This window comes from Suricata suricatta, chromosome 2, assembly GCF_006229205.1.
Source record: "Suricata suricatta isolate VVHF042 chromosome 2, meerkat_22Aug2017_6uvM2_HiC, whole genome shotgun sequence".
NCBI classification, from domain to species: Eukaryota; Metazoa; Chordata; class Mammalia; order Carnivora; family Herpestidae; genus Suricata; species Suricata suricatta.
This window is the reverse complement of record NC_043701.1, coordinates 154,027,864-154,053,814: the sequence shown is the minus strand read 5'-3', so window position 1 is coordinate 154,053,814 and position 25,951 is coordinate 154,027,864. Positions and strand designations below refer to the sequence as shown.

General features: G+C 39.7%; 1 protein-coding gene across 4 annotated transcripts in view; it reads right to left on the bottom strand.

Moving 5' to 3' along the window:
- The window catches only part of LGI1 (leucine rich glioma inactivated 1), a 37,686-nt gene extending 12,426 nt beyond the window's left edge, over positions 1 to 25,260 (bottom strand). The window contains exons 1-4 of one of the 4 annotated variants that reach the window (XM_029932247.1): positions 24,755 to 25,260; positions 24,276 to 24,347; positions 6,055 to 6,126; positions 5,887 to 5,958 (exon numbers count right to left, since the gene is read on the bottom strand). In XM_029932247.1, coding sequence (XP_029788107.1) covers positions 5,887 to 5,958; positions 6,055 to 6,126; positions 24,276 to 24,347; positions 24,755 to 24,969 — 431 coding nt within the window. In that variant the 5' untranslated portion in view covers positions 24,970 to 25,260. The remainder of the gene's footprint in view (positions 1 to 5,886; positions 5,959 to 6,054; positions 6,127 to 24,275; positions 24,348 to 24,754) is intronic. The other 3 variants (XM_029932244.1, XM_029932245.1, XM_029932246.1) reach the window with 3 other exon arrangements.
- Positions 25,261 to 25,951: the final 691 nt, after the last annotated feature.

Genomic DNA, 25,951 nt, shown 5'->3' with positions numbered 1-25,951 from the left:
CTTTCTCAAAAATAAATAAAAACATGTAAAAAATTTAAAGAAAGATTTTGTCATATTTACTTTTGGTCATTAATACACAGTTCATCTCATGGGGATATTCACATGGAAAGCAAATGATTCCATAGAGACATGCTACTGTTCCTAAAGGTCTAAAGACTTTCTTCTGTCTCCTTCTCCTTTTCTGGTCCAGCATCAGATGACATGAAAAAGCATGAGCTTGAACTGACAAGGAGGGCCTCCTTCCTCTTCAAAAATCTGTTAGGTGGGTAACGGTCAAATCATTGCTATATTTTAAAACTAAATACAAGTATTATTAGGAGTAAGAGGAAAACACTTTACAAGGCTGATAGAGAGAGAGGAAAGGAGTCAGAGGTGACCACCGGAGTTGTCAGGAAAAGAAGTTCTAGGTAGTGGTATGACTGAGGAAATCCAGGCAATTGACCATGCTGACACTTTGCCTGGCTGCCCTCTTCAGGACTCCCTGGATTAGATAGCAGAGTGGGGTGGAAATGACATGGTCCTGGAATGGCATATCTGGGTTTGATTTCTGACTGTTTTCTTTTTTGCAAAGTGAATGATCACTTGGTCAGAATAATCTGCAAGTTCTATTCTAGCTCTTAAATCACATCTTTATACTTTTTACCCGTGAAAGGTTATGGCTTCATCTGTAATAATTATGAAATGATATGAGGAGGGGCAATACTTTAAGCCACGTAGTTAAGAGTCAATGAGTTTGGCCACAGGTTTTAATAGGGAGTAGGAGAGTACTGGACTGTCTGAGGTGGGAAGGGAAGGCAGTGGGGAGAGCACTGATCAGGAGAAGTGTGAAGACAAGACAAGGAAAGGTTTGAGGAAATATTTTTTCAATGTTAATTTTTTCTAGGTTGATTCTGTAGTGAGTACTGGAAGGATGCTTTTTTTTTTTTTTAATCACTGTATTCCTAGTCCCTGGCACAAAGTAAGCCCTCCGTAGATACTTTGATATGAATGAGACAGGCTGGAGTGGAGGAGTGAAGGGCACCAATCAAGACAAAGAAAGGAGTAGAGGATGCTTCTCTTAGACCCCTTGTACCAAGACACTGAATTAGGGAGAAATTCAAAGCACTGTGAACTGCCGCTGCCACTCACCCCCACATCACATAGATGCACTGCTCACAAAGAGCCCTCCCTCCTCTTAGCCTCACCCTCACTTAGCCTCACTCATTCCAAAGCAATGTGGAGGCTCTTTAAAGTGTTACTTCAACTAAGCTCCATTCCTAGTCTTGATTCAGAGTCTGCCTAAGAAACATTCTTTAAGACACCAGGAAACTGCCCAACTGAATGTCTAATTGCTTTGAAACTAGTTGAGTAGGGTCAAGCATTCCCAATGGCAGACAGTCTTTCCTTCCTAACAGAGGGATGGCCATTCCCTCCACTTTGGTGTCTTCCTGGTTTACCTGAGAAAACCTCTGATTATGACTATGGAACCTACTGGAAAATCTTCTCTCTAAGGCAGACCAGACTGGCTCAGACAACATGTTTGTTTCAGTACCACTGGGCTCTGCTGCTGAGAAACATTTCCCACAGCTATCTGGGGTGCTCCAGCCTCCCTGTAGTGCAGATTCTCAGCTTGAGTTGGTGTCTCACTGAACTTACAGTGCTTCAAGTGCAGTTATTTTAATTTCATATAAAATGTTTAAAGGGGATAAATACGCTGCAGCATTTGGAATCTTGATCCAGGAAGAATAGAGGTTAGGCAGTGAGTTTTAGTTTATTCCTACATAATGGTGCTGATGCGTACCAAGCTCTGTGCTAAGCACTTTGTATAGATTAACTCATTTGATCTCATGACAACCTTAGGAGCTAGGTACTCCTAAGTATCTTATTATTTCCTGCCTCTATTTTTACAGATTATTGTTATCACTCCTGTTTTACACATAAGAAATCTGAGGCACAGTGAAGCTAAGTGACCTCCTGATATCCCACAGTTGTTCAGGCTTTGAACCCAGGCAGTCTGGTGGCAGAGATAACCCTTAGCCACTGCATCACACTGCCTCTTTACATGCATGTTGTTGTGAAGGCTGAAATGAAGACATCCTGCCTAACTGACTGGGTACACACAGGCACCCAGAATTTGGGGACTGCTATATACCTCTTTTGCATCCCCACAGTGCTGAGCAACCAGCAGGTGCCCTACAATACATACAGACTGATGACAATTTTCCCCAAATATTTTTACACATACATGCAAATGGTCTATTGGGCCTTAGTTACAATCACATATGTGATACCCAAAGAAATCATTATTGAAAAGTCTCATGGGTATTAAAAGAAATACATAATGTTTAGAAATTTTGTTGTCATTGTCCATAAACTATTTTTAATGCATTTTCCTGCTGATCTCAAGAGTAATACACAGTCATCAGAAAAATTCAAACCTTGTTGAAATATATAAACTATTCAAACATTCAAGTTAAACATGTATAACACTGGGACAGTAACTCAAAATGAAGTAATAGATAGAGTGTCCCAGGATTTGACTGACTTTGTAAGAACTGAAATGTAAGGCATTCTCCCTTCTCTGAAAGCCAGCTTGAGGAGGAATGGGTACATAGAGTAACTTTTATTGTGTCTATAAATCTCTCTTTAGAAGTTAAGTATAAGAAGGTGAGATAAGTGTGCTGACTGAATTTGTATCTATGCCTAGGTAGGCCCCTTGGGGCAGAGTGGGAGCCAACTGGATCTAAAAGTATATGTCTCATCCCAACTATTTGCATTTGGAGATGAAGAGCAAGGGTAGGGCCCCTGTCTTCAGGATCTTTTCCTCCTTCCCTAGTCATATTTGCTCCTCAGACCATGTCCTGTGGGAGGATCCAGGCACCTGCTATAACTGACATAATGTCAAGAGCACAAGATGTCTTATTAAAGACCCCAGGAAACTTCTGCTTTTACTACTACTAGCTGGGGAGCAGCTTAACTGCAGGTGCACCCCCATGTTCTCATTTGTCACCATGGGTAGTGCTACTGGCCTGTCTCTTTTATAAAGAGACTATAATGAGGTCAAGAACCTGAAAAAACTTTGTAAACTCTTCCTCCAGAGTATGCAATTTAGAGGGTCAGGTGATCATTCCTCACTGATTCAGTGCTTGCCTTTGATCAGGAAGAGTTGGTCTGAGGAAGAGGAAAGCGCACTTTGAAGCCTAAAATCTTAAAAAGAACACTAATGGCTCCAACAATCATCAGATTTATTTATAGGTGATAAAAAATGGAAAATTAACTTGATGTACCTAGCAGTCAGAGGGACATTCAGGCTTTTAATCTTCCCTACCCATCTCTCCTTGAAAGGAAAGGAAAGGAGAAAGGAAAAAAAGAGGAAATGAAGGAGAGGAGGAGGAGGGGAGGGAGGAAGGGAGGAAGGAAGGGAAGGAGAAAGGAAGGAGGACATCTTGAAGAACAGCATAACTAGAAAGGAAACTCTAACGGGGACAAGGAACTCAGTGAGACAATATTTGTTTGTTTAATTCCTCTCAGACAGAGCTCCTCCAGTTTGGAATTGGATCTTATTCATCTTTGTGTGGCACTTCCTAGAGACTATTTAGGATGAACCATATGGCACTGCATTTTTGTGGATCAAAAACAGTCTAATATTGGCAATGCCATATGAGTCAATCTAAGTATAAGATGAAGATGCAAAAGACCTAAGGGTCATATTCATTCAGTCAACTTTAACCTATTGTCTCATAACATCTTCTTCCCACCTCTAGCACCTGGTCAGAGAGGTTGGTCTTTCCTTTCACCGTCTGACCCTTAGGATTCATGCCTCTTTGAATACTGACTTTAGTGTTCCCTTGAGCTTGAAAATGTCTAGATGTTAAGCACGTGCTATACCAGTGTCCTCCTCTTATATTAGGACCCGAATTTCAATTCCCAAATCATTTGATGGACCTACCAGTCTGTAGTCAAACAAAATAGATGTTCTTCATTAGGGTGTTGTATAGATTGTTTTTCTTTTTCCCTTTGCTCCCCATGTCTCCCCTCTTCCTTTGTTTTCTCTTCCCATTCTTTCCTTCCTTTCTTTCCCTCTCTCCCTTCATTAACCCTTCCATCCTTCCTTCTTTCTTCCCTTCCTTCCTTCTTTCATTCTTCCCTTCTTTCCTTCCTTCCTTCATTCCTCCTTTCTTTCCAGGTCAGGTAGTACTTTAGACTGGAGAGAAGATACACTTGAATAAACCAAGGGGAATGGCAGGGCCTATACTGCAAGTTCCCAGAGAGGACACCTGGATCTTACATCCTTCTTTTAGCCCTTCATGATACATAGCATCACACAGAAGCTATGTTGAATGGGATTTATGTGAATTAAGCAGCTCTCAAGTTGAGGTCAAGACTTCCATTTCTTCTTCCATATATTTGTTTCTATAACTCATTATATTCTAAACCATGAGGTTTGGTGGTGTTTGGCTCTGTGATAAAATGGCATAACATTTATACCATACACAACTATTTTTGCATCACATTATATCATGGACAGCAGAGCAGCCTAGAAAACACTTTTTATTATAATTACTTTTTACAGGAGACTTGAAAGGTATAATGATTTGTGCATAATACATCCGACCATCAGTTCCTCCTTGCTGCATATCTAAAACAGGAGTTGAAACAATGCTTGGTGACAAGCATTAGGATCATGTAGACATACTAGAATGTGGCTCAAAAGGCAAGTATTTTTGTCTGCCTTGTTCCCTGCTATATCCTGGGGCTTAAAACAGATGACAATGAAGTATTATGAGTGAACAGGTTAAAGCTGACAGAGTGACATTTAGATCTCCTGCATTTTTGTCTTAACACTAATGAGACACATATTAGGCCCTTGAAAAATAGTCTTGAATGGATGAATAATCATTGCAGTTTAAGTACTGATGCTATAATCCCATAACTATTCGGTTCACTAGTCACATATTACCTCCAGGTCTCTGTTTTCTCATTTCCAAAATAGGGATTATTTTACTTATCTAGCAGGATTGTTAAGAGGATTAAATGAAAATCCATGTAAAACAAACTGACCAACATAATAGTAGGCACTTAATAAATGTTAATGCCTTTTCTTCCCATGCCCTCTAGCTTTCTTAGAAATATGTGCGCACGTGTGTGTGTGTGTGTGTGTGTGTGTGTGTGCATGTAGGGGGTGGGGGAGGCTGGGAGAAATAAGTTATTTTGCTCATGTTTTTCAGGGCTTCCCAACTTCAGCACTTTGCCATTTTAGGCTCAGGATTTCTTTGTTGTGGGGGCTGTCCTGAGTATTATAGGGTGTTTAAGAGCATTGCTTCCCTCTACCCACTAGATATCAGTTACAGCCCCCAGTTGTGACAATCAAACTTGTCTCTAGATATTGATGAATGTTCCCCAAGACACAAAATTGTCTCCTGTCAAGAACAACTATTGTAGCTATAGTCATCCATTGAATAATTAAACATTTCATTTATAAAAAAAAGTTGTGCAGGGTACTGTGTAGACTTTACTGGTGGGTATAGTACATATTTAAATGTATATAAATGTACACAGAAAAAGAAAAACAGCACATATCAAATTAAGCTGCATAGTCAATCCCTAATTATCCATGAAGTGAGTAATGAAGTAGATAATGAAAAAGTTACTTCAGTCACACAACTTCCCTGCATTAGATTATTTTCCTAATTATGGTTGGATTAGGCTAACTCTATTAATAGTAATGAACTTCTTGAACACACACTGGCTGATGACAGGGAGATATGGCAAGTGTGCATGGAGAGAAATAATTTGGGTTTCTTAAATTTTCATGGACTACCCATTAAGTGGGAACTATAGCCGCAGATTACCAAACTGCATTGTCTATTAGTAAACTTAAAAAGTAATAGCAACATTAATACTTACAGGTGAATTAAAGACTTTAGTCCCCGGAAAGTATGTCTTGAAATGGACTTGATGTTGTTGTTTTCTATGAATCTGCAATAGGTTATAATATTTGTTGTCAGACAGCTGTAGGAACCCAAGAGGACTTGTCCTGAATCATTATGTCAAAAAAATAGTTTTTTTACTTACAAATACTCTAGATGTGGCAGACCAATAAAAGCATCATCACTGATCACATCAAAGGAGTTCGATGTGAATAATCTGCCCAGAAAAAAGTACATAATGACAATAGTTAACCTGACAGATTGTCAATCTTTGCTGCTATTATGTCTTAAAGTAATGAGTAGGAGTTGTGTATGGAAAAGTGTCTGGGTATCTGTCTTCCACAGTGCTGTTTATTTAGGTAATCTTTGAAGATAGTTTTTTTTTTTTACCCCCAATTATCTCCTCATCAAATACTCATAGAGTCTTCATGTCCCATTTCTCACAGTGATGGATATCACATGCCCTGGGTAACATTTTGAGATACAACTGGACAAGTATGACAGTCAAAGCAGCCAAAGCAACATTTTGCACGTTTTTATGACAAAGACACTAACAGAATCTTTCCCTCTTGCTCTAGAAACTTCTGGAACATTCTGATCAGCTCATACAATGGTGCCTTAGGATGTTAAGCCTGGAAGCCCTGGAAAAGTAGCTCCATCAAAGCCTAGTTTTGTTTTGGTATCTCACAGTAGATAGGCCACGGACACTGGCTCAATGAACATCAACTAGCATCCTTCTTAGATAATAGAACAGGGTGAAGATGAGACACAATGAGGCTTAGGAAAAGTTTTAGACCCATTTTATTACTAAATAGTTGAAAAAAACAGTTTCACTTTGACACATTTATTTGCAATATCAAAATTCACAAGAATTTGGTTTTGAAATTACTGATGAAAAGGAACATCAACTAGCAGTCCCGACATCCTGGTGAACAATTTGGAAAAGTTGCCAATTTCTGAATGGCAGACTTAAAAGAGGTGATTATAGGCCAAATAATACAAAGGTGGGGTTTTTTGAGTGAGTATTAATTTATGGAATGCATTAGATAAAGTATTGATACAAGCTAAAAATAAAGTTTTAAATATACTGATGATTTACAGTGGGTTTAAGTGATGTTCGGTCTACACATTAAGGCTCTTGTGTGGGGGAACCTCTTACTCCACTTGTAACTATTATCCAAAATGGGATCATGGTCTTGGATCAGACCAGGTATTCAACATAATTTGACAATTCATATCCCCTACATACCATTTAACTGCATCACATAAAGTCCAATATTCTGTGTTAGGAATCTTTTTGACTTACTTTTGAAGTCTAAGGATTAAAAATAATTGGCACTAACTAGCTTGGTGATTTCACCTCTCTGTGCCTGTTAACTAAGGAGATTAATACTAAGAGATCTCACTTCCTGAACATTTTTGAAAAACTTATTTGACTTCTGGGATTGCTTCAGAATAATCAAGGGGAGGAAAGCAGTGGGTTGGAGATGAAAACAGTAGGTTGAGCATGATGGAGAATATTTGAAGGTAAAACATGGATACATGGAGGTGAATTTTACTATTATCTTTCTTTTATATGTGCTTGACATTTTCCATAAAAATGGGGGAAAACATGAACCAAATAAATAAAACTGGATGCTCTGTTCCATTTCTTCTTAAGCTATCAATCCTGGAGTGATGTTTGATTCTCTTTCTCTCCTCTTCTAACATTATAGCTTTGCATTTAAGTCATTCACTAGGTTCTGAAAAGTCAACACTAATGAATAATGATACTTGTTAGATGCTTGTAGTTATTAAAACAAATTCAAAGGCTTATGATTTCAGTCATAACTCTGGCACTTCTTACTTCACAGTTCTGGAAAACAATATTGCTCAGCTTTACTCCAAGGTAAGCTAACATCCAAAGCCTTCTTTTGGTTCTAGATTTTTGTTTCATTCTAAATAGGCAGTATCAGGGATGGAGAGAATAGAATAAGGCAAATATAGACACTGAGAAATACCTCCCATGCTCACTGCTTTACAAACTGCCCCATGGTTGGAGCAGCCGCTTCAAACTGTACACTCCAAATCACCAGAAGAAATAGCTTTCAGACTGGTTCCCCTTATGTTGAAATCAGATGCAAAACAGAGCAGGAAATGGATATTAGTGGGCAGAACTTGCCCACACATGTCAGGGAAATAAAACAGAGGATTTTCAGTAGAATTTGTATCTGCTTGTCCATTGCTTATCCCTAGCACCTGTAATACTGCCTGTCCCATAGTGGACACTGAATAAATATTTGTTAAACAAAAGGAATTCACTTCACATTCAATTCTTGTCATTACTACATTACTAGATTGAAGGTTCCTTATAGCAGGGGCTTACCTTTATTTGCTTTTGTGTCCCCAGCCCTGAGCATAGTTCCTGGTGAAATAATCCTTGTTGAACTAGATTTCAAGGATTAAAATCTCTGGCTAAAACTAAACTACATGTAAAAATATGAATGAATCTCATAAACTCAAGTTGAGGGAAAGAAGCCAGAACAAAATTTTTAAAAAAACAGCAAAATTCACTATACTGGCAGAAATTAAGATAGTGGTTACTTTTGGAGGTGGGTAGTAACTGGAAGGGAGCTCAAGGGGAGTCTTTGGGGGTAATGATAGTGCTTAGTTTCTTGACCTGGATGCTGATTACAAAGATGTTCACTTTATAAAAAATCACGGTGGTGTGGAGCAAGGAATGAATAGGTAGAGCAAAGAGGACTTTTAGGGCTGTGAAAATACTCTGTATGATACTATAATGATGGGTACATATCATCATACATTTGTCCAAACCCTAGAATCTACAACATCAAAAGTGAAATATAATGTAAACTAGGGACTCTGGGTATATAATGTAGGTTCATCAATTGTAACAAATGTCCCACTGTGGTGGGGGATATTAGTATTGGGGGTGGAGTATGCATGTGTGAGGGTAGGTGGCATATGGGAACTCTCTGTGCCTTCTCCTCAATTTTGGTGTGAACCTAACACTGCTCTGAAAAACGTTCTTAAAAAGTCATCGAGATAAACACTTAGGATATGTATACTTTTCATTATGTATATTACATTTCAATAAAAAAGTTTCTTACTAAAAACTAAAAAAATCACTCTGGTTAAGATAATAATGAGTATCTTAGTCTTTCAATTCTAAATTCAATTGTGGTTTTCTATGGAGAAGGATTCTGTAGATAAAGATGTATAAAATTATACATATATTATAAATATGGTTGAGCAGGCTATCCATTTTATTATCCTTTATGTATACTTAAAAAGACTAAAAATCATGTTCTATAAAGAGGGTGAAACTCTTATCCTTAATTGTTATGAATTTCTTAAAATATGTTTGGTTTCAATATTATGATTTCGTACTGGGCCAGATATTAAGGAATCCTGCAGTCCCTGTTAAAAGGAAACTCTGCTACTCCATACCATCCTCATACATGACAGACCTATAGCAGATCAAGGTGGCATGTTTTATAGCACACAAATTCTGTCCCTTTCCACAGATTACTAGGGCTAGAAGGACTCAGGTCTTTATCCAGAGTAGCTGATTCTGGGGTCAGTTGGCCTCCCAAGGGCCAAAAACTCTGGCTTAAAAAGGCAAGTTGGGCCAAAGATGAGTCCCTTCCTGGGTATTTGGAATCAGCAAACAGAGATGGAGCCAGCCAGCAGAGGAGCTGAAGGAGAAAGGATGCCTCAGGGTTGAGTTAGTTCTCTGGCAGGAAAAGAATGTGCCAGGCACACTTAAGAGAGCAGAACGTGGAGGAGAACTTGCAAAGGGAAGCTTGTGTGAATGTTGAAGCAGGGGAGATGATTAGGTCTGTGTTAGATTCTAAGCCACAGCTTCTGAATCTTTGTTGCACTTGGAAAGATCTGAGAAGCTTTAAAAATATGGCGGTAGCTGGTTCTTGCCCTGAGGGGTTCTAGTTAAATTCTACACTTGGGCTGTGGCCTGGTCATGAGGATGTTTAAAAGCTCCTTAGGTGGGCTCTTTTATGCAGCCTGGGCTGCATATGGTAAGCTTCCCTTCCAGGTCAGTTACCTACCCCCTCTTTACCTGTGGCCACTGGAGTAACTCCTTGTAGCAAGTCTAGTTGGAGCAGTGGCTCTGGGACATAGAGGTGCTGTGGATTATCCTGGCCTCATACATGTAGTAAGAGTCTACAATAATATGACTCAGATTTGACAACCATGCTTACGATAGCAGCCTCAAAGAAGAGTTGGTGGGCACCAATGTATCATCTGAATGAACTTGATACTCTGAGACACAAATCAGAGGTCTAGGTCCCATAGACTTGCCAAGCAGCCATCCTGTGGATTGGTGTGGAGATAGTGTAGAATTTGCTCTTCACCCCTGTTCCTATGGGAACCTGTGAGGTCTCTCCCACTTCCTCTATTCTTAGGGAAGGGAAACACCAGGCATTTCCCCCTTGAGTTTTGGTAGAGGTGGAGAGAGGGATGTGTGTTGACCAATCTGACCTCACCCCCAAAGGTAACGCTCTAATATCTCCTACTCATCACCTTCATGAATTCAGTAAGAAAATGGACTGTAGGAGGAATGGGGAAGACTTTTTTTCTTCTCTGCAACCAAGAGAGTATAAGTTTCCTTACAAGAAGGAGATTTAGGAAGACTGTACATACCAACTGTTAATTCCAGGCAGGCAATAGCTCATTCTTTAAATGGTGATTGTTGCCTTCATAATAGCCTATATTTCATAGACTCTTGCTGGATTATCTTATTTGGTCTTTGGAAAAACTCTGTGGAAGTGGTAGAGGAGGTATTAATATCTGTTTGACAACAGGAAATTGAGGCTCAAAGGGCTGTGAAAAGCTTTGCATAAGGTCATAAGGCCCAAGACTCCTTGTCCAGTGCCCCATTGACACACCTGGTAGCTTCTCAGTATAGGATCACATAATGATTTAATATCTACATCCTGGCAGACAACCATAAGAAAGCTCTTCAGCTCATAAGGATTTAAGGAATATAATTAAACAATAATCTCTTTTTAAGGAACTAATTAATCTAAGTAGTCTCAAAGTGATATTAAGATTTTTTTCAAGTAAAGACTAAAATTTTTGAATGCAGTTTGGTGTATTCTGCTTATGAACACTATGCTCATTATAGTAATTCTGCAAAGCACAGAAATGCTTGAAGGAAAAACTAAAGATTACATATTCATACTACCCAAAGATATTGCTATGCATACATATGATACATGTTCTTTCTTTGCTTTTATTCTTGAAATGTTTTTTCCTACATAAAGATCAATGAACTATTACCTACATCTACTCCCTTAAATTTTTTTTAAACATTTGACTCCTTGATTCATTTGAGACTTACTTTAATCAAGGCAGTGAGCTACTGCCTTGATTCCTTCCTAAATACATACCCAAATTTACTCAAAACATTTTACTGAATAATTAACGCTTTCTCCATTTGTGAGTGTTGCTTCCTTCAAATGTCTGCTATTTTATTGGTTTTTCCAAGAATCAAATCTTGAATTTATTTTTTATTCCAATTGCTTTCTAATTTATTATTTTTTCTGGTTATTATTTATTTTTTCTTGATTTCCTTAGGATATTTAGTTTAGTGCTCAATTCACATATTTTTATTCTGATTTAAAATAAAAGTATCTAGAAATATTATTTCACTTTTGAGTAAAGCATCCAGTGAGTTTTGATAGGTAATAATCTTTTCAAATTGCATATTTGATTTCCACAAATATTTAGAATAATATTCTTAAAATTCCCTATCAATGATAGGGTTTTTTTTTTAAAGGCTTCATGATTTTATTATTAATATTACAGTGGGAACAGAGGATGGTATCTGAAAAGTATGTGCTAGCCTCAAGCTACCTCCTTCTGGTACCTACATCTAACTGCTTAGATGGTGGGAGGGTTGGGGGGCGTCACATCTCTTCACAAGCAATAAATTAACACCAAGGCCATAAAATTGTTGTCAGGGGCTTCCTGGTTTAATTGAAAAGCTAGGACCAGAGCATTTAATCCAAAAGAAACAAAAAAGTGGGTAACAGGGTTAGTGTGAAGCTCAGAGTTCTGAGGGAAACTGAGGTAGCAACTGAGAAGTAAAGAAATGAGCAGAAGATCAGAGAATGAGGATCTAGCTACACTGGAAGATGGTCAAGTTTCAGGCTGTCCAATGTCTAGCCAAGAGGCTAGTGATGGAAGTCCACAAAAGAAAAAGGACTAGGCAGGCACATGTGTTGATGACAAGGCTAATGGGCTACTGAAGTGGTTTCCTAACCTGGCTCCTCATGTCTCCAGGGACCGAGGGAGAAGCACACTGAAGAGAGAATCAAGAAGCCTGGGTCTTAATTCTGGGAATTGACTGTAAATAGTCAGAAGGCCTTGAGACTTCTCCTCTCTATGTTGTCAAATTAGGGGGTTAGACAAGATATTTTTGGTTGTTTCTAGCTTCAAATATATATGAGTCTATGCTTATAGTACTGTGGGCTTCATTCATGGAAGAGTAGGCATGGGCTCTACATGGGAAGCAGAGAGTGGTGTGGAGGCAGGTCTGTAGATAGCTGAATGGGAGGAGTAAAATCTGCCTGCTGAGAAAATCTCCTCTTATCTCCAATCAGACTGCTGATCTGGTCATGTGTCAGGGTCCCCTGGCTCTAATGATACCTACTACAAATTCTCTCTAGTCACTTGTGGCATCTTGATTATCATTAGAATTGTCATTGGCCCACAAGTGACCTGCATTGTGTCTTCTAGCCCAGAGCAGATTCTCCTGGTTATGGAGGGCATAGATTGTGTGTGTGTGGGAGGGGGAGGTCTCCCATATAATCTTCCCTCAGTGAGGACTACTCTGCATGAAGAAGAAAACCATGAGCAGCCAGTACTTTCACTTGGAGATGGCATTGATCAGATATAGAATAGAGAATCTGGTTTCTAAGCTTGTAACTGTCTCTTATTATGGACAGGATACATAAAGAAGGTGAATCTGTTTCATCATTTGTCAAGATAGGAATTATGATAACAAAAAGATTTCCTGGAAGAGTCTAAGAATTACATGAGAGAACGTACGTGAGCATGTCACCAGTTGCTTCTGCCAAAGAACATCTAATCAAAGAGCATAGACATAAAACATTAGAGCTGAAAGAGCCATTAGATATAGTGAAGAATCTTAGTTTTACTGCTAGGAAAATTGAGGTCTAGTGAGATTGTTACCTGTCCAAGAGAACAGTTTATGGGCATCATCCAGGGAATTAGCCAGCCCATGGGTAGTGTGCATGGACACAAAAATGCACAATTCCAGGCACATATGTGACATGTGTTTACATATGCATATATAGGAAAATGAGAGATCAAGCCACAGAGTCTACATACTGCTAGAAGATTTAGGGACATAGCTGGATAGCTTGCCAACTTGTTTAGAGCTCACTGTGCTTAAATGAGCCAGCCCCTTCAGTTACTAATGTTCTCCTTTATCTAAAAGAATTGGGCTGGTTGAATGATAATTAATGATAGACTGATGATTCACTTTAGTTAAATGCACATATTCTAAGTGCCTGTGGCCATGTGAAAAATTTGCATTTGAATATTTAAAAATATGCTTTTAAGACAGGAAAACATTAAAATGGGAACCATCACACATGATCAAATTATGTCACAGTTTTTTTGGGGGTTTTTTTTTTTTTTTGGTCTCTTATTCTTGCAAAACATTCTCAGTGCAATTCAGCTGATATTTAAGTAGACCACTGCCTCTTCATCTGGATTGGTGGGAAATAACCCACTTTAGCTTCATGTAAGTCTGGTGGGAGGTGAGAGGCACTCCAGAGAGATATATAGTTCACCTTCTCTTTTTTCTTTTAATGTTTATTTTTGGGAGTGGGGAAAGGCAGAGAGAGGGAGACAGAAGATCCAAAGTGGACACTGTGTTGACAGTAGAGAGACTCAGGAATGGCTAGATCATGACCTGAGCAGAAGTCAGACACTTAACTGAGCCACCCAGGTGCCCCCAATTCCTCTTTTTTACAGGTGAGAAAGCAGGTCTCCAGAAGTGATACATACATACATCTTTTATCAGCAGCAGGGTCAGGATTAGAATGTAGGTGTTAGAGTTGCAGGGATTCCCTTGGTATTCTTGGTATGCATAGTAGCAAAGATTGGAGCATGGATCTACCTCTTTGCTTTTATACTCTATTACCTCTCATCCCAGGACAGTCAAACTTTTCCTTTCTAGGAGTTGGTATAACTAGTCAACAGCCCACCCTCTTGATGTTTGTAAATTCAACATGTATCGGCCTGGTCCTGAAGCACCAAGGAGAAGGGACTTAAATTTTATGTAAAGCCTATTCTGTGCCAGGCCTCATCTTCAGCAGCTTGCCATCTATGATCTCATTTTAATCTTAAAATGAACACTGTAACTTAGGTTTTATATTCTCCTCTTAAAATATAAAGAAAGCCAAGGTGAGAGAGGTAAAGTAATTTGAAGCCTGTAACTAGAAGAGATGGGATTCTGTGCTTAGACTGGTAACGGTCATAGGCAAGGCCATGCTTCTTTCTAATCCCATCAGATCTGCCCACTTATCTGCTACAAATCTAGAACAGCCTTGCCCAGTAGTTCGCAGAGTATATTCCCTGAAATATGAGGCCTTCATAGGGTTGAGAGGTTGTACATGAACAGCAACAACAACAACAAAATCCAAATAAGTCTGGGGAAAGTGGGTAAGTGAAGATAATTGGGGTTCTTAATTACACTAATCTTCCTACCCTTAAATAAACAGACTCTTCAGAAGGGAATGAAATATGCAGTTTCCCAATTTTATTGATCATGGAACCCTTTTATCACTGAGCTTTACGTAAGATGAATATTCCATGGAACATATCCACAGAAATGTTGGATTAGCCATTTGGGAAATAGCTGTGATGGAACCTGCTCCAGACAAAAACGGTGAGAGTGTAGTTTAAGCTCAGAGGCATTTTCCCTTTGAATATGCTGCAAGTGGTAATCTACTTCCTCAGGAAGATGCAGCATCCACTGGGAGGTCCCCAGAGAAGCTGTGTGTGCCAAGCTGCTTGACCAGGTGGACAGTGGCAGGGAAGCATCCTCCCAGATCTCACATTCGATGAATCCACACTAACAAGACGGTCTGAGTTATTTCTTATATGGATATAGATGGTTTAGTGTGTCCTTCAAGATGGATTCTTTGTACCTGCTTAAGCACTGCTAGCAAGCCTTTCTAGATCAAGGTGGGGTACAAATAATTAAGCTAATAAAATAATATGAATCCCAAAGGCATAGATTCCCAATATCCTAGGAGATTTTAAGAAAAGTGAAATGGCATAAAATAGTTTCAGAGGCTTTTCTAAGCCCAAGTACCTTGTGAATAGACAAGGTGGGGATAAAATAAATCCCCAAATTTATTTGAGCACAGACCCATTTCTTTCAGTACAATTGTTCCACAGGAACAAGTTTAGAAAACGCTGGTCTAAGGCATAACTTTAAAGTATATAGGTCCTTTTTCATTTGCTATTTTTTTCTCTCTCTTTTTTTCAAGCAAGGAGACCAGAGCTTGCACATACAAATGAGAGTTGAATCCTAGGGAAACGAGATGTTCTTGCCAGTAATGCTGCCACTCTTTCAAAGGGCTTTTGAAACTCCTTCTCATTAATTGTCTCCAGGAATCAGGACACATTCCCCTGAATACCCTCATTAATGGCAAAGGTTGACCCTTTGAGAGGGGTTTGGATTTTGGGTACAGAACTATGCAAAGTCAAGCCCAGTGATTCATGTTCAAGAGGAAGTAGACGACAGTAATTAAAAGTGAGGACATTGGTTTAAACCCCAGATGTGCCACTTAGGAAGGTTGCAACATTGAGGAGGTTACCTAAAACCCTTCTAGGACTCAATACTTCATCTATGGAATGGAGGTAATCATACCCCTCATAGGGTTATTGTGATGACAAAGTAAAAAAAAAAAAAAGATCTATAAAGTGCTTAGCATCAAGCAATACAAAACTGACAAACACCCCCTAAAAAGACTGCCTGGTTTTATTGCATGGCTTGTAAACTGGCAGGGAAGACAATTCTCCCAGAAGGATCTAGAAATGTTTAGTCATGGAAGCATGGAAGGGAGGAATCTTATGACTGCTCACAGGAATGCACTGCAACTCGAGAGTTACTTGTACATACAAATCTAGTCTGTTTATTTTTTTAAAGGTTCATTGCTTTTTATTTATTTATTTATTTAATTTTTTTAAACATTTATTCATTTTTTTGAGACAGAGTGTGAGTGGGGAAGGGGCAGACAGAGAGAGGGAATACAGAATCTGAAGGAGGCTACAGGGTCCAAGCTGTCATCACAGAGTCCAATGTGGTGCTCAGACCCACGAACTGAGAGATCATGACCTGAGCTGAAGTCGGAGTTGGACGCTTAACCGACTGAGCCACTCAGGCGTCCCTGTTCATTGCTTTTTAATCACACCTGACACAGGCAAACACTTGCCATCTTGCCTTGTAAATAGGCACAATTCCTTTCTAGTCCCTGCCCAAGGAAGGGGTAATGAAATATTGTTTTATTATCTGCCACTATGGGAAATTGAGAACTACATTATTATTTTAATAATGACTCTATAATACTCAATTCTATATTATGAGACATTTTCATTTAATAATCTAATGTACTGGTTTGTTAGAATGAATACAATAAATCTTGTCCATTTCTTTAACAAGACCACTTTCTATATTATAATTTAACGAAACTCCATTTGTAGAATAGAACAGAATACAATAGACTTTTTTTTTTAAGCCAGGAAGACATCTTAGTTAATTGAATGTAAAGGTCTCAAAATGTCAACTTACATTTTATTTGGTGCTTATCCTTTTTAAAAAATCTGCTTCAAGATTTTGCCTTCCCCTGAAAATTAGAAAACTATGACCCCATGTTCATGTACCATATTCTCATAGCAATAATCAGTTGAAGCTGAGGATGTAATTTTTAGGCAAGGCATGTCTTCTCTGCTTTACCCTAGTCACTACCAGTCCATATGGTCTTATTCCCAACTGTTTCCTTTATTTACCACCCAAACCCTGGCATTTGAGTTTGAGAACCATAATTCATCTATTGCTGGTATTCTCTACATATAAAATCTGAGGCCCATGGATATTTTGTGACCAACCCAAGTTCAGAAAGCCCACGAGTGGCTGTAACTCATGTCTTCTAGTGCAGACTTCTTTCTATCCTACCACAAAACCACTCATCTGAACACTGATCAGTGTTAATTATTTTGAACAAAATCATGTTTTACAAAATGTGGTGCCAGTTTTTTCTTTCATGAGGAGGAAGTGAGAACATTCTGTTTTCTCTCTGTCCCCCACCCCAAGAAAGGTAAATAGTTCATGTTTTCCGTGAGAAGTATTTGAAGGAAAGATTTCTTAGGAGGTTCTGATGGAGACCTATGGGTAGAACAACAAAATCTTGAATCTAGGATAGTAAGCAAACCCTGCCCATACAGTCAGATAATAATCTGATGTTGTTGTTGGTATATTAAAGTGATTTTTAGTGCTCACTTTGGCAGCACATATACTAAAGTGATTTTCACAAACTACAATAGAAACTAACATTTATAATTGAGTTACAGGCACAGTGCCAAGCACTTTACATGTATTGCTTCATTTAATCTTCAGTATAATCCTGTGCAATCTATGGTTAGTCCCCTTTTTGCAGATGCAGGTAACAAGGCTTGATTAAACTTGGTCCAAATCATAGAACTACTAAGCAACAGAGTGGAGATTGAACCTATGTTTATTTCATCATAAAACCTGTGTTCTTTGCTGCTTGCCACATTGCCAGCTCTGCAGGGTTAGCCATTTGGATATCACAGCTGTCACCACAAAGCCCCTGCAATCATTTTGCAGCCTATATCTCAACAGTTGGCACAAGTCACCATCATCACCAATCAACTGAATATCATTTTGAACAAAATGAGAAAGCCTATCAAGACTGGCTTACAATAGGGATGCCTGGGTGGCTCAATCAGTTGAGCATCCGACTTCAGCTCAGGTCATGATCTCATGGTTCATGAGTTCAGGCCCCACGTCAGGCTCTGTGCTGACAGCTCAGAGCCTAGAGCCTACTTTGGATTCTGTGCCTCCCTCTCTCTCCCTGTCCCTCCCCTGTCTGCCTCTCTCTATCAAAAATAAATAAACATTAAAAAATTTTTTAAAGACTAGCTTATGATAAAATTTTTTTAAAAAGAGACAACATTATGATACATTCAAAAACAGGCAATTATAATTTACCTTACTAGGGCTCACCATTAACTGAGAGCTGCCATCTTGGGGTGGGGAGGGAGATGACATTCATCTCTGGGTCTCTCATAAAGCCCAATGCTATGCCCAGCAGAATCCCAAAATGTGTTTATGAAATGGAAGCTTTTTGCTTTCATTTTGTTACTGCTTGCCACGATGCAATGAATAAATACTTCTAGCTAAGCAAATATAAATAAGTCAAAAAGGAAATTGCCCTTGTGTTAATGATTTTTTTTTCATCTTTATACTTAAGCAACATTTCCCTTTTGATGTCTTTGTCCGACAGAATAAGGGGGAATTTTACCCTTCACAAGAGAGAAGATAGTTGACCTCCAGAATCAACAGAGAACCTGGGAGACAAATTTGATTTCTTACATGTCAAAGGCCTAGAGGAAGTCCAGGTGGGACAGAAGACACTCAGGCAGTGAGTCAGGAAAGGAAGCTTTGCCTTTTATGTTCTGGTACACTGGAAATCTCTGGTGAAGTTTAACGTCATAACACCATGCTTTTCTTCTTTCCTTTTTTTTTTTAAGTATAATTTACATGGACAACCACATCTGACAGAAGAGGGGACTGGGACAGCCCAGGAGTGGGTGTGAAGAGACTGGGGAAAAGGCAGCAAGAAAGTGAAGAGGCAGAGAATAGGGAGGGCAGGGTTCACCAGGCAAACTTCTGGCCTCTCCTGGGGAAGAGGGATGTGGCCGCACCTCCCAGTGTGCCCTCCACTATTTTGTTCTGGTCCCAAAGGCAAAGTAGTTTCTTAACTAGACTCTCTGTCTAACCACTCAAATTTAATCTGTATCCAGCCTTCAGGAGGGAGGAGGTAGAAGTCCTCCCGGAACCTGTGCCTCAGAGCTGGGGGCTACCCCCATCTGATTCTGTCCCACACGTTCTAGGTTAGCCTGGGTCCCTGGGACAGATTGGGGAGCTGCTCTTTGGGTTCAGGGAATATCACCCAACCATTACTCTATTTGTAGGAACAGTCCTTGATTCCTAGGGATGGGGGACAGTTCCCAACATAAGATGCCAGTATGCAGGAGGGAACTGAGTCAGTGAACAACACCTTTATTCTGAGACTGAACTTTTTTCTTTTCTTTTTTCTTTTCTTTTCTTGGTTCAGTTCACTTTCTAGCTCTCCACACAATTAATTCATATGAAATCTGATAAGGTACACCAAACATGAAAAAGAATGTGACTATCTACTGACAGGAAAGCAAGAGTCTTAAGCATAAAATCTGTGAAAATGTGGATTGCATTCAACAAGTAACATGCTTAGTCTAGACTTAAAACAACCAGGCTCTTTTCTAGGACCTTGGCTATTGATAACCCTCCATGATGTCCAGAGACACGGGGAAGATACAAGCACAAATAACTCTAGTAAATGACAAGAAGGACTAGAGACATATGTAAAGTCTATAGAGTTTGAGAAAATAGAGGTCAGGGAATGAGGTACTTCAGTCTGATATAAATGGAGCTGAGAGATAGAGACAGAGAGAGAGAGAGACAGAGAGAGAGAGAGAGAGAGAGAGAGAGAGAGAGAGAGAGAGAGAATGGTGTGTCAATATTATGAGAGAGGACCCTAGACCAATAGCCAAATTCTATTAATAGCAATTCAGATCTTCAGTCTTTTTCTGTTTCTAGGGAAACATTAAACATTTCCAAGCACAAGGGTGATATGATGAGATCTGTGTTTCCAGAGCGTAACACTAATGGAGGAGGGTTAAACAGGCACCCAGTGCACAGACTCCCACAGCAGCCTGTAGGTCACTGATTACAGCCTCCATTAGGGCCATGGCCCTGGGGTGAGGAGGAGGTGGCAGGTTTTCATTCTGTTTGAGAGAGGACTTGTCTGGTTGGAAGTGGACAGTGAGGAAGAAGGGGTCTATAACTCCTAAGTGTCTTGCTAGAATAATTGAGAGAGAAAACTTTGGTTAACAAGGGTTAGCTTGGAGTCATGACAATCAATTAACTAAAAGTTAAAAATCATAGCTATGGGTCCTTAGGCAATTTGTATACAGAACAACTTAGCTAGCTGACTGAAATTTTTACTTCTTGGTCTATTGTAGGGTGGGGGAGGGGCGTTGGGGGAGGAACATCAGCTGAGCACAAACCAAAACAGGCTCATCTGTAGCCAGAAAATAATTCCTCTAGAAGCCCTCTTAGCTTCAGGTCTGGCTTGAATACTCATTAAAGAGTACTATGTATGGGGTGCCTGGGTGGCTCATTCAGTTATGCTTCTGATTTGGGCTCAGGTCATGGTCTCATGGTTTGTGAGTTCAGCCCTGTGTCTGCTTCAGATTCTGTGTCTCCCTCTCTCTCTACCTGTCCCCTGCTTGTGCTCTGTCTCTCAAAGATAAATAATAATTTAAAAAAATAGAGCTACATTTTTCTTTCCCTGTAATGTAAGGATGAATGGGGGCTGATCACTGCAAAGATGAGATAGGCCATGGATATAATTTCCCAGACAAAGAATATTTTGAAGGACTAAATGATACAAGCTTAATAAGGATGGACTTATTTTTTACCTTGTTCATGGTATTTCTTTTTCCTTTTTTTAGTTTTTTACTTCTTATGGACTATGTACTTGTGTGCTGATTATGGATTAAGAAAAGAAATAATGATGTCTTTTTCTCCCAGAGGGATCAATTCTATGGCTTCAAACAAGATCAAATCTCACTGGAATAAATAGAATTTTTTTCTGACCACACTGAATTCTTATACATGTGGATTTTTTTTAGCATGATACTAAAATCAACCTATAATTTATTCCCTGCATATAGCACTCTCATAAGAATTGGAGGAATTTTGTTTATTAAAAATTTTATAAATGAGTGGAAATGTAGCCACATTTTATAGTCCTCAGTTAGAATTTACTTCTGGAATGAGCCTTTATCATTGGGGATTTCAGTCTGTAGTTGAGAAGAACAGGGCTTTAATGTGTGAAAACACATTTCTGTAAATTGCATTCACTACCAGCACCGTTCCCCACCACTAAAAGCAAACCCAAATGAATAATCATTCTCCTTGGTTATGTTTCATGACTGGCCCCATGGAAAACATGAATGAAATTGCATTTGCTTGGGCAAAGTTTTGTTATTGTTGTTGTTTAAAACCGTAAATCAGATATTTTTTAAAACATTTTGTACAACTAATTTGATGATTTTTGTTGTTGTTGTTGTTGTTAATTCTATTCTTTCTCTCCTCTCTGCAGAGTCTGGGCTTTTGTTATCCTTGCTTTCCAATGCACATCACCAGCCACAGCCTACCAGGATCCTTTCCCCTCAAAACACAGGACATAACTTAAGGAGGCACTGTGTCTGTTTCCCTCACTACCCAGAGCTGACACTTCAAAAAGTACTTCTCATCATGCTTCTGCCGAAGGTCTGAAAAAGCAGTTGGGGCCATAACAAAATTATCAGATTGTTAGCATGGATGACGGGAATGGGTCATTTCTTCTCTTTTTTCAACAACAGAGCAAGAAACCAACTGCCTTTGCACTTCAAGCAGAACGGGGTCTGAAGTTTCTATCTTCACAGGATATGACAGGTCAATCCATAGTCACAAATGCTTTAGAATTCATTGCAAAACACAAGCAATGGCTGGTGTGATCCAGGCTTCATCTGATGGCAAAAGTCATGCAAAGGCAAATTCAGGCCCCTTTGTCTTAATGTTCCCACACAGGATTTTCAGGGCACTGGATGGCCTTACCCCACAGGAAAACTCTTTTTGCTGTGAACCATCTATTCCCATCAATGTTATGATTATGGCACAATTCATATTTGGAGCCTTATAATTTATTTCCTCCTCAGTGAAAATGAGCTTATTAGACCTTTTTCTGAGGAGAGGAGGAAGCCAAGAACATTGGGCAGGAAGAATGGGGAGAAAAATCTTTAGGAAACAGGGTCCTGAGATCAGAGACAAACTTTGACACCTGACATTTTTGCATAAGCTCTGCCCTGGCACAAATCTACCATGTTGAGGTTAGCCAATGTGAGTTCAGTAAGGACATACAGGACAAGAATTACTCGCCCTTTTGTTATTTCTGAAACCTGAACTGCTTTTAGAAATAAGGGCTGGAATGTTCCATAGGAGCTCAGAGCATGGGACACAGGGGCATGGCATACACTCAGTGTGGGCTATTTAAAAACCAGTTCCTTGGCTTCCCTCTGTGATTCTAAATACGTGGAATCACATGACCCCGCAGCAGCCGGTAACTATTCCTATAACACTGTCCAGCATCTGTGCCTGTGAGGCTGGTCCACCAGCAAAAACAAAGTAGAGGCATTCTGGCTGATGGGGTTGCTCTTTCAGGTTTTCTGTGTCACAGCTAATGTCTACTTAGTGTTGGAATATTAGTATGTGTTGACTGACACTTCTTGAATTTTAAGGACTGATCTATTGAACTATCCTGGGGGTAAGGAGGTGCCTCAGCTCATGGAAAGGATGCTTTTTAAATGAGCCATTTATTTATTTAACAAGTAAACAACAGAAGCACAATGTATCGCTTTTTCAGATACAACCAATTCTTACGCTGTGGAAGGATTCCAGCACTGGAGACTTTGCCTCTTCATGTGCTGAAGATTCTTTTTTGGATCTGTTTGATGTGCAAACACTTCCCCTAACCACCCCACTAGCCATCAATCAGGTAAATCCCTGAAGAATATTCTCCTCAATTCTATATCACTCAAAGATATTAGCTGGTAGAAAGACATTAGCCAACATTGTTACATAATGTCAGAACACCTGATTGGGTTTGTGAATTCAATGAAATAGACAAACCAGTTTTGGGATTTTATATAGATAAAACAATATATTAATAGATTTAACTGTTTTTTTTAGCTTTATGTAAAAATTTAAACCTCCATCTTTCATAAACTATGTAAACAATTGTTCATACCTGGTGCCAAGCATTTTACCTACTTAAATCTTAGTTATCTCTGGTAATAATCCTTCAATGTATAATCACCTCCATTTTACAGATGAGGAGACTGAGGCTCAGAGAGATTTAGTCATTTGCACAAGATTCCACGTCTAGTTTCTAGTGAGTAGTAGGGTTATATTTACACATGTCTCTCCAATGTCAAATCATGCTGTTTGTCTCTGTACATATAACTTTAAAAATCCAAAATGGCCAAATTAAGGCAAGAAAACAAAAAACAAGCAAGCAAAAAACTTGGGTCCTGAATCATGCAGTTTAGATTACCAACACTCAGTTGATCAACAATTGGCTAATTTCCTCCTGGACCCCTGTCGCTACCACTCTAATCTGTCGCCTGACACCTGAGTACCGGGGGACCTCTTGACCCTCACGTGGTCCTGCTCTAAGGACTAGCACTCCAATGCCCCAACATTACACGTCAGAACAAATTACACACGTGATAGTGTGCCTGTGGAGAAATCTGATTTCTTAGTCAAATATTGTTTTTTGATATTTTGAGACATAGACTGAATATGTGGTTCCCTCGTGGCTAACTCAAAACATACAGCTAAGACTAATCCTTTGCACTATCCTATATTAATATTTTCCTTCCCTCCTCGTAAGTTATAAATTACAGGAGATTAGAAAACAACCTCACGAGAGTTAATATATGAAGGAGTTACCTCCAAGGCACCCGGATTCGTTTTTCCCCACACGGTAAATCATACAAGGTAGCAGCCCACCCCAGATCCCCGGGAGACAACATCTTGAGCGCATATGTTACGCAGGGTTCTGTATGGACTAATTCAAAAACTCCAGGGCAGAATAAGCAAAGTTCCCAAGCCAAAAATGAAAGTAAAACAGTGGCATGGAATTGGGATCCTTGTTGCAAACATTCCCACAACTTCATATACAGCCATTAAAGTAGACAGCACTACAGGTTAGCAAATCCACCGTAGCAAGAATCAACCTGCATGCCCGTGTCAAGTCGCAAACCAACCCAGCTACTCTTACTTTACTGATATTCTTTTTCTTTCCAGAAACACAGTCACATTTGACAAAATTAATATTGAGCTCATTTTACTAGAGGGTTTATCCAAATATATGCTATATTAAAAATAGTCATGATATAAATATTTCTCACAAGAGCTGCAGCGATGGTGTGAATAAAAAACTCCCTTCTGAGATTTCAGTAAAACCAGATCTCACAAAGGATCTGAAAGAAAACAAACAAAAAACAAACGGACAGACAGACACAAAGAGACACACACACACACACACAGAACAAACCTTATGTTAATCCGGTTTAGCAAAACAGTCACTATTTTGACACTATTTTATGAAGTACGATACTGTTCCTTCCCAGATGAAGTAGGAGAGATGAATCGGCTACAGGTTTCCCATAATAATGTTCAGGGGCTGGGGGGTCGCTAAGCAGGTTCCAAAGCAGCTAATAAAAATCAAAATTTCTAAATGCAGCAAAATGTTAGCACTGTCAAATGGCCAAGCACGCAAGAGGAATTTCTCTCTCCATGCCCTCCTACCAATACATACAAAGCCCCAAAAACATCGGCTGGAATTTTTAAATCGTAAATTAGATATCAAAATGCTTACGGGCCTTACAATGAGATAACATCAGGAGGAACGGTGCGTGGAATGGATCTGGCATTCTCACATAAAGCATTATCTTTGGTACAAGTACACACGGCAGGGCATTTTGGCTTCGCTGGTTTCTTCCCCTCAGTCAGCAAAAGCGCAGATAAGAGACATAGGAAATAAGCAATTCTTTTCAGGGGGATGCAGGCATTTCCCATCCTTTGGCTTCTCTCTGATTCCATGCAGTCGAAAAAATATCCTCAAACATGAACAGGGCTTCTGGAATTCAGCTGGTGATTGTCTTGCTCTGAGACCAGGTCACAGGAGTCCACCCTTTTCCTTTGCCTCTCTGTATCTCTGCTTTTCAAAACGGGGACCTGCAGCTGATTCGTGAGCTGCTCTTCGTTCCAGCAATGCACTGCTCGGGGAAGAGACCTGTGAGGTGCTGTGTGATGGGAGGGACCCAACGGCTGGAGGAGAGAGCCGACTTGCATCACCACGAGAACACTGAGCACAGACCAGCCTTCGAAGGCAAAGTGAAGTGATGTAACAGAAAATAAACAGCGTTCTGCTTGCACCGGGAGGCCCTTTAATTGTTACCAAAAATAGGATGGCTTTCTGTCTTATTAGTGGGTGGGTGGGCGGTGGGTGGGAGCAGTCATCTTGTATCAGATCTCGGCAGTCTCAGAAACCTCTGGGAATTTGCTTTGCATGTAGCAAACCAAAAACTCACTTTGGAGCCAGCCCTGGCTGGAAAAATGAACTTAAATGAAACTCTCTCCTCCGCAGCATTTGGCTAAAGCCTTGGTAGTTCTTGCTGAATCCACCTGACTGATGCCATCATTGAAAGACAAATGAGAACACATGGAGATTATGACTTTCAGGGAATGAATATGAGTAAATACCTTTCTGACACTTATCAACTGTTATGAATTATCGGTTTTCATAAAATCTCCCCTCCCACCCATGGGGAAGCCATCCCCTCCTTCCCTGATAAGGTGTGGAGATGGCAGTGTGGACTGCCTCTGTGCATAGTCCACTCTTCTCATTTCTCACTCCCCCTGCGTTAGTAGTGGAACCAGAAGCCTGAAAGAGCTCCCTGCCAGCAGGAGGCAGCCAACTTTGGCTTCTCAGGGGCCTGAAAAGATCCTGGTTTAGCCCAGGAGGCTCAGACAGGGTGGGGGAAGCACTGGATTAAAAGATGGACACCTGCCTTTGAGGTCC